General features: G+C 33.6%; 1 protein-coding gene across 4 annotated transcripts; it reads right to left on the reverse strand.

Annotated features, from left to right (window-relative positions):
• Positions 1-3,444: 3,444 nt before the first annotated feature.
• Positions 3,445-8,711, reverse strand: LOC113854875 (P-loop NTPase domain-containing protein LPA1 homolog 1-like). Of its 4 annotated transcripts, XM_027486164.1 has the most exons (9): positions 8,439-8,711; positions 8,127-8,275; positions 7,201-7,330; positions 6,996-7,155; positions 6,034-6,115; positions 5,440-5,865; positions 4,590-5,327; positions 4,384-4,494; positions 3,654-4,098 (listed from the first exon to the last, which is right to left on the reverse strand). In XM_027486164.1, the coding sequence occupies exons 2-9, from the start codon at positions 8,271-8,273 to the stop codon at positions 3,718-3,720; spliced, it is 2,175 nt and encodes a 724-aa protein (XP_027341965.1). In that variant the 5' UTR covers positions 8,274-8,275; positions 8,439-8,711; the 3' UTR covers positions 3,654-3,717. The 4 variants fall into 4 exon arrangements, with proteins under 4 accessions (XP_027341964.1, XP_027341965.1, XP_027341967.1 ...); XM_027486163.1 differs by having other exon boundaries at positions 3,445-4,098; positions 6,996-7,330; XM_027486165.1 differs by having other exon boundaries at positions 3,829-4,094; positions 6,996-7,330.
• Between the last annotated feature and the right edge of the window lie 867 nt (positions 8,712-9,578).

Genomic DNA, 9,578 nt, shown 5'->3' on the forward strand with positions numbered 1-9,578 from the left:
AAGATGAAGAGAGCATGCTAACAGAGAATGAAGAGGTACCTACAGATGTGGGAAAAAAAAACTAATTTATTAGTGAGAGAAGACGAAGAGAACAGACTAACAGAAAAAGATGAAGTGAACATAAAAGAATAGAAAAGACGAATAGAACTTACAATAAAAGAGACCAACTTTGTTACCTAAGAAAAAAAAATGCGTTGAACGTGTTTCATTTATAAACAATTTTAATGACTTTAGAAAATGTTTCTTTATTATCATTTATAAATAACTTTAATGACTTTAGAAAACGGTTTTTTATTAACCGCTCTCCAATGTATGACTTTTAAGAGCGGATAATAAAGAACTCTCAGAAGATCTTAGAGCGTTTAATAGAGAATTACTCTCTAAATATATAGTCACAAAACGATTTTTACTAACCGTTATCTAAGTTAGCGCTCCAAAAATTCATTTTTGACGTAATGCAATATAAAAAGTAAGAAATTAAAAATGGTGTGGATTGAAAATAATTAACATAATAGTAATAAATAGTAAACTTGCTTGAGTTGAGAGGTTTAAATTTTAAAAATATATTTAAAAAATACAAAATCTCATGTGTTAAAGCTATGTTATGGAAAAATACATTAAAAAAATACAATATCCAAGATAAGTGGATGCTTCCAACTTGTCTTGTATGATATAATTTTCTAAAAGATGCAAAATATGACTTTTTTCCTTGTTTCCTTTTTCTAACACAAGTTGGGGTTAACTTTTTTGGGTCAAGATGGACACAATCACATGCCTCCATATCCAAGTACTACATTATGTCCATCATCTTAAAAAAGCAAGAAAGAAAGGCAATTTGGATTCTCTCAGTATGAGTTGAATTAATCTAAACTATTTTCAAGGATCCGTAGTTTGAAGTATATATAGCTAGGAAGGATGCTCAATGTTTTGTTTGACTATGTTCCATGCTTTCGTACAAAGTGTTCTGATGAGATTCTCATACAGCACGTCACTATATAGCTTATAGATGTGAAGGTTGAATTGATTATGTTCTCCTGTTTTTTGTTTTTTTACTGTATTATATCTTCAATGTCATGGTGTAACTGCACGTATAAAGACAACTGATATTTGATCATAATATAAAAAGAAAAGAATTTCATTTTTTTACATCAATTAATATTAGGAGGCTATCATTGGAATTGCAACTTGAATCTTCTCTTGCACCCCTTTCTAGTCTTTTAAAAATGATTTTTTAAAACAAACAGTGGGCAAACATGCATTTTGTTCCTCCTAAGATCATTCTTAATAAGAAGAACGATAGTTTTTCCATTCCTTTTATGCTAGTAAACATGTTAGTACAATTAAATATTTAGTATGACTTTAACGTAATTAATTATTTCTATTTCTACTTTTTTATACTTTTTGTTGTATAACTCTATAATATAAATAGCCTATTGTATTTTTTACACAGTGCAAATAGTATTCATTTAAGTTCTTATAATTTCACCAAAAGAGAATAAACAACAGTATTTGGATAAATTGTCCAAGACAAATTATGATCTGCGCAAAAGCTTGAAATGAATTTGAGTAGTGTTGAGGATTGGTTCCTCATCGTTGGTTGGTTATTAGTAAGTGTGGGTTTTTGGTCCCCGTGTTACCGTGTATCGTACGTTATGGTCCCTCTGGGTGTCATACTACTACGTGTAAATGTGGCAGACATGCAACTCAAAGGACTATACAGGGACCCATGCACAAGATCTCCTTAGACAGCAAAATCACACCTATTTTCGTAAAACTCATAATAAAACATATTATATATATATATATATATATATACACACACACACAAGTGTATTTTACCACGGTTTACTTGTTTTCATTGTATAACTTGGTTTTATCCGGTTCAACAACAGTCTATAAATTTGTATAATGCTACAATACTTCTTATTTCTTAATTTAATTCTTAAAGAAAAACAAGTAAAGATAAATATGCAATTTAACATTTTATATTTTATTTTAATACATATTTTATTACCTTAGGATTCTTTTATATGTAGTTTAAGATAAATTAAGATTAATATATATAACTTTATAAACATAATGTACAATATACAAGTTTTAAAGTTAATAATGAATTTGATAGGAAATTTATATTGTAAAAATATCTATTTTATACAATGATAAAGGGAATTTTTCGCTTTTGATGTTTAGTTTTTGCTTAGAGTGTAAATGAATATGTATTTATATGCGTTTATCAGCATATAGTCATATGTTAAGAAACTAAAGAAATATTTTAAATTTTTATTAGATGGCTTTAATTAGTAATTATTCATAAAAAGAAAACTAAATCCGTATGGGTTCTTAAATATTTTATTTTTCATTTCTTAACTCATTCCATAAAACACATGTTAACAGAATGATTAAAATAAAAATCTTACAAATTAATAAGAAAAACTGTGGAGCAGATTTGGATAATCGAAATAAAAAAATTTAATAGACATGCATAATCGTTAAAATCTATGTATAGTCAAGTTAAAAAAAATATGGTAAACGTGAGCAGGTCTAAATCTGAAAAGCAATATCCAAAGAACAAAATACACAGCTATAATAACACCATATCATGTCCTAGTCCTCTCATTCCGACGCTCCATCCATCCCAATATCCCCTCCGAATCTCACTGTTTCTCCATCTTCTCTATAACCCAACTTTCAGGACTACACTGTCCTTATTTGCATTTTTGTCATGCCTTAAAAGAGATTTGTTTTACTGATGTATCAATTTTTAATTAATACACGAGAAGAAACATATAATTTCACCTCCCTAAACGTGAAAGGTGCATAAAGGAGCGATGATATTTCACTATTCACATATAACATTAATAGATATTGTTTTTCACTCACAATTCAGATACATGTATAACAACGCAAGGCTTTGGCTAAATTTAAAATTCCAATTATGAGCAGTGTGTAGAAAATCTCCCAATTATTTGAAATTCAAAGTTTAATAATAATAGGTTTGGTAACACATTTTCTGCTAGTAATCCTTTGAAGATATTTTTTGAATGTTAGTTGAAGACAATGTACGAATTATATTTATATATACAAAGCATAATTATAACTCTCACTTTATAAAAGTGAAATGAATCAATTGCAAAGAGCCCCAATGCCCCATCAAAATATTTAATTCTTTAATAAAAAATAGTAAACTTTATTGTATTTAATAAATAATAATCTCGTGCAAAGAAAAAGCAATAAAAAGAAGGAAAATAGTTGATGTACTTCTTAGAAAGACATCTAAAGGTGTTTCTTTTATATTTTAAATGTATTTTTAAAATACGAATGTACAAAAAAATAATTATATGTATGATATTACACACGATATTAATTTTAGCAGTTTAAATAACTTAATTGTAAAAACAATAGCACATTTAATTGGTTGGATATACAGGTTCAGCTACATTTCATGTAAACCCCAGTTTAAATGAACTTGATCGTTTTATATAACCGCAACAAAGCATCTTAATTAGAGAACACTTTCGGCTCTGCGAATTCCACACATAGACTGTATACAAAATCATATTAGTGCTAGCAACTCAATCAAAATAGAATTGCGCCTCTCTAAAACTTACTATAATATAGATAAAAATAGAGACATCGTAAGATACATGTTCCTCCAAAAGCCACGTGAGAGAAAAGTGGGACGGTTGTCAATACTTCGCCTAAAGAACGAATGTCCTGCTACCGTTGAGGAGTACCAGAAAGAATGGGATCTTGGATAGCTGAACTACCCTTTCTCAATGCCGGTATACTAAGAGAACGTTTTCTCAATTTGGCTTTGCCAGATGGTGGTAGTCTCTTTTCACTCTTTTCCATAAGCAAAGAGGAATATGAGCACGGGGGATCTGGCACTGGTTCACTTCTAGTTCTATGGAAAAGATCCAGGTTTTGACGATACTTGTTCCCTTGCATTTTCGTTCCTAGCTCCCCAGGAATAGCAGCAACCTTGCTACTAATCTCGTCATCGTCGTCTGACCAATAGCCATTATCCAGCACATCTTGCATTGCCAGATCATCATACTCTTCATCAGACTTGGTAGATTCCTCGTCAACTGAGCCTACCTGCACGACAATTATATAAAAATTAGAAGTGACTCCAAAAATAGTTCCATCCAATTATAAATCAACTAAGCTAATTTAGCAAAATTTCACGAATTTATGTGCGTGGAAAGGCAACTCAGCCATTCACTATTTTAGCAATTAAATCAGCACCAAGCGTCAATTCATTGCTTTGGCTAGCGCTTGCTATACCAAAGGCAGCCCAAAAGTTTTGGAACTCTACTGACACCAATTCCATCAAATAAACAGGCATTTCAGATAACCAATTCATTTGTGCCACAACTCTACCTCCTCATGGATATGTTTGTCACCATCGTCACTGAAATCATCATCACTGCCCACCTCTAGTTGATCATCAATCTCTTCATCACTACCATGCACTGAAAGCTCCTCCATTAGCTAAAAATTCATAAAAAACAACAAATCAGGGAACAAATTTGGATAGCCGTCAATTTCATTGTTGAACAGAGATTGACAAAATTATTCAAATTTACCTCCTTCGCAGGTCCATCAGACAGCCTGGGTGAACTACAGCATGAGGATAGATATCTACTACCCGTATCAGTCCCATCAGCTCTTGACTCATCAACACTTCCAGCACGACTAGTGCCACCATCACTGGGCCAAGCACTGATCCCATACAAACCAAACTGAAGATTTACAGGTTCTGCCTTACCAATTCGCAAGGGTCCATACATTGGATTCCCGATTCCATTCTCTGGTCCATAACCCCATATAGGCTTCCCACTACTGTCAACTGCATTAACAGGCCAAGCCTTTGCCACAGAGCCATCAGTATTTACAAGAGCCATGAGATGCCTTGAAGAACCTTTTCTCTGGATCAACTGAAACATTCCTTTAGAGCTCAAAGAATTTGCTGCACATTGATTTCTATATTCCTCATAAACAACAGTTACAGTATTTCTAACAGGATCATATAGCTGCTCCCCAGCTTCATGCTTACGAAGACAGCTGAATACAGTAGCATGTATGGCTGCTACACTCTTGTCAACATTTGTATTGTTTATTTTGGGAACTAAATGCTTGTCAGCCCGCTTACATAAATAATCCTGGATTGTTCTGATGTTTCGAATATACTTTACATATTTGTTTTTAGCTGGGTCCAGGGTCATATACTTTGCACGTACAGCAAATCGTTCCATGTGTTTGTCCTCATTTGTAATGTATATCATGAATGGTATGATTGAAGGGTGTTTCTTCATAAGCCCCATCTGCATAAAGATTATTTTAGTGTCTCTATGTAAAGATAAAAGAACACATAAATAGACATACAAAAAGGAAAGAAGAAATACTGAAGAACTCAAATAAGAAAATCAGACATACAACAAAGTTGAGACTCAAGTGAACCCCTTCAACAACAACAGACTCTTTTCGTTCTTCCCAGGCAGTTATTAGCCTATCAAGACTGTCAATCACCATCTCACTCTGTGCCTTAAATCCTTCAACAGCCATTTGTTTTGCATTTAGCAGTTCAGGAGTACCAGAAACTGCCTCCAGCATCCGTATATCAGATTTCCTAGAATTTTGACCCTCAGTTACTTCATCCTTGGGAAGCAAGTGCGACACCCCAGCCAGCTTTTTTGCTTTCCTTCTGGCCTTTGCTTTAGCAACAGCAACAGGATCCAAACACTCGCCTGCATGGTAGGTAGATGCCCATAACAATGGGTTTTCCTTCTCATCAGCAAAACTTCTCATCATATGCCTGATAGAATCAGTTGATACCACTGTTGTGATTCCCAACCGACTACCCTGAAATGAAGATATTAATAATGCAAAGTTATTGAACAGTAAGATGAGTATTAATGGTTTTCGATTTCATTATTCACCACACGTTACATATCCTACAGCAAACTAAGTAAAACTGGCACAACATATTTGTTATTGCAAAAAGACAACTACTACTGTATGCAAAGATACCAGCAATGCAGACAATGTGGATTTGCCACAGCCACTAGTGCCACACAACAGCACAGTCACGGACTCCTTCCGTTCACGGATCCTACCACCAAAGAAAATAATCACATAAACAAGAGTGAAAATTGAACTGTATTTTACAAAATAATTGCTTCATGACAGTTTTACAGAGAGTGGCAATTATTTAGAAAAGATCAGCTGCAGAGAAATATTTGGAGGCAAGATTAAAAAAACGAATGCAGCAGGATATCTTGGCCTACCATATGCTTTGCAAAATGTATCTGATTTCTCTTTCTACATATAGTTCACATGTTAATGGTTACAAATTAAAGCCAACTTAATCCTGAGAGATATTAAAAGGAACATGGAGTTTCATAATCTTGATAGAGATGAAAATTCAAGTATGTTAATGCAACTGAGGGGCAAAAAAGCACATAGCCCAAAATGTTAGTGATTTTATCAACTTAAAAACATCCTTACATGTTTGCAAAGTCCCCATTTGGCCATACTGTGAAATTTCAAGTACTTAGAAATTTGCTTTCTTAAAACACTTTGACCAACTTTATATAAAATATTTTTTATGCTTCTATTTTTGCTTCCTAGAAGAAGCACAGACATCATATTTTTAGCTTCTGCTGTCAAATATAAGCATTTTATATTTTGACCAAATAACTCATGGATTTGATAATATATATATGACTACACAGAAACTAGTTAATCATATTTAAAAATACAACGACAACCAAGCCTTATTCCACTAGGTAAGGTTGGCTACATTGATCACACAATGCTACTGAACTGGGTCAAAAACCAAATCTTGAGCACAAAAAAACCAACCATGCCAAACCATAAAACAGCAGAGCAGATGAATGCTGCAACACAGTCAGAATTTTATTGTTTTTCTTCTATTCAGGTTATTCTAGATCAAAATAGTCACCATAAAATATAAATAATATCATCTGTACCTGCAGGCTAGCATCAAGTCTGCCCTCTGGTTGGGACCCACATACTTGTACTCAGCCAGAGCATCACAGACAATATCTAGAAAAGTTTCTCTAGGAACAAATACTGTTGTCCGCCTCTTGTACAACTCAAATGGTACACTGTTACTTCTATAATCTTTCCCTAAAAGCAAATGGTTGCCTAGGTCTGTTTTACCCAGACAAGAGCCAGCTTCATTACAATCTTTTTTCACAATATTTCCCTTAGATGTGTCGACACCTGATAAAACCATTCCTTCATTCTTCAAAGCATCAGTAGAACCCCCGCTCTTTGTGAGTTCAAAAACCCTTTGGCTGATCTGATAAGAGAAAGCATATTCAGAATAGTTTTGCACAAAAAGTTCTAGAAAAGCCATGTTTATCAGAAATATGAGAATAACTTTCAATCCAAGGATCATTTAGACATACATGTCATTAAATAACAAAAGCAAATTGGTAGATGCAATGCACTGAATATTAACCATACCTTTTTCTGAAGGTGAATATTAACCACATTATTTAAATTGAAGGATAATTTATCAAATATTCCTTTGCATTATAAGTAACTTACAAGCAACATAAATCTCCCTCTATAACTACGGTCCATTTAATTGAATAATAGTGGAAGAAGGAACCAGTGTTAAGCCACAGTAGTCACCTAACCACGTAAACTGTTATAATTAAACAAATAACCTTTAATTAAGTAATTAACACATAAATAAAAAGAAAAAGTATTCATATCTTCCGTAGCACTATAAACCACACATTCAACATCCTACTCGTCATCTCCGTAGTCCATAGACACAAAGCTATAGAGATCAGACAATAAAATAGTTCACATGACACCATCAAAATGACGACAAAACACTGCCAAAGTTAACCAAATTGTGGCCCAAAAGAATGTCAAATGGTACAGCACAATTACAGACAAACCGAACAAAACGTTTCAACAGTTTCCGATTATCCATAAAAGCACAGACGCAAGATATCCACAACGTCAAGTCATCAACCACCTAAAAGACTCGCTAATAATCCATCAAAACGAAACAAACAGATTCAAATCACGGAACCAAATTGAAACAGCACAAACGTAAACAATCACATATATATGTGTACCTTGAAGGCATGCCTCGCTTTGCATCCCATCAACTGCAGTGTGCTCTGAAGAACAGGACGTGTATACCGAAACGACTCCTTCCCCTTATCTTTCTTCTCACCTTCGTCCACCACCACCATGTACAGTATTTTCCCCACCTCACCCATCCCTGTTGACGATCCAGATTGCGCAATTTCATTCAGAACAAGAAAAAAATGATAAATAAGATCTTACACATGCAAAGAGCAACGACGCATTGAAAGGTAAAAACGTTTCCGACATTGATGTGGTGTGGGACCCGCATTGAAAGGGAAAAAAATGCAAGGGTGAACCTGAAAGCGATCGAGCGCTGTTTGTGGATTCAGGATCAGAACGACGACGTTAGGGTTTGTTGGAAGCGTCAGGATCCGCCATTCTGAAATGCGGTGCTTGGCGTGCTTGTTGCTGTTCTCTGCGAGTGTGGATGAGATCTCTCGGCATTCTCAAACTCACCTGCGTTTCACGCATCTCATTCTCACCCTCAAAACTACGAACAACCTTGCCTCTCTCTCAAGGAAAAAAAAAATGCAGGGTACGAAATGACGGATTTCACCCTTGGACTTTGATATTGCGGTTTGGAAGGGAACCCTGGGGAGGTGTGTTTGATTGATTTTATACGTAAAACCGGGATGGTGTGGGTCCCGTCTCACACGAACGGGGATCAAGGAATGGCAGATCCTGTAATTTTTCCTAAATTGAGGGCTCATTTTCTTGGCTAATAAACTATAATTAATTGCCCTATCCCCATTCCATGTCACGTGACATCACATTTTCAAGCATTTGCCTTTGTCGTTGTTATCTTCTTAGTCTTAGTTGGTTGGAGATATTTGGTTTGTTTCGGGTTCAACTTATCCCCTAATCAAGTTTTAGTAAGTTCATTTGTTTTTTATTCTAATGCAAAAGATATTTTAAGTTAATTTAATTTTTAACGTAATATATATTTTTTAATGTTAATAACTAAAGTTTAGATGTTTACACTAAAATCATATTTAAAAACTTAATAATACATAAGTTGTAATAATTTTATATTTTAAATTATTTTTCTAAGTTAATAATTAATCAAATAAAATATGAGATAAAAATATTAAATTAAAAATATGATTTTTCAGAAAATTATAATTAAGAATCCATTAAAATGTAAGTTAAGAAATGTGTCATCGTATTACATATGCTATATTTGTGAGAAGGATGTTATAGAAACGACTTAAGGTGTACTCGAATTTATCTCTACAACTCGTCAAGTCTATTTTCCATTTTCTTTTAGTGCGTTAAGTACGAGGGACAGAGTTATGAACAGCCCTGATTTGGACTTGATTGAGGACTTATGCAGAAGAGTGATATTTTTTTAATTAAAATTTTTGTTTAAAAATTATTCTTATATATATATATATATATATTTTAAACTATTCCAATATTTAATTATGCATTTTATT

Source organism: Abrus precatorius, unplaced genomic scaffold (genome assembly GCF_003935025.1).
Source record: "Abrus precatorius isolate BTA unplaced genomic scaffold, Abrus_2018 Scaffold11, whole genome shotgun sequence".
NCBI lineage: Eukaryota > Viridiplantae > Streptophyta > Magnoliopsida > Fabales > Fabaceae > Abrus > Abrus precatorius.

Bases quoted from the DNA above. Each gene is read 5' to 3' on its own strand.
- LOC113854875 (XM_027486163.1), bottom strand. From the start codon at position 8,273: ATGGGTGAGGTGGGGAAAATACTGTACATGGTGGTGGTGGACGAAGGT. The intron at 7,331-8,126 runs GTACACATATAT...TTCTCTTATCAG, and splicing joins AAGCGAGGCATGCCTTCAAG to ATCAGCCAAAGGGTTTTTGA. The intron at 5,866-6,033 runs GTATCTTTGCAT...TCTTCATTTCAG, and splicing joins CCACATTGTCTGCATTGCTG to GGTAGTCGGTTGGGAATCAC.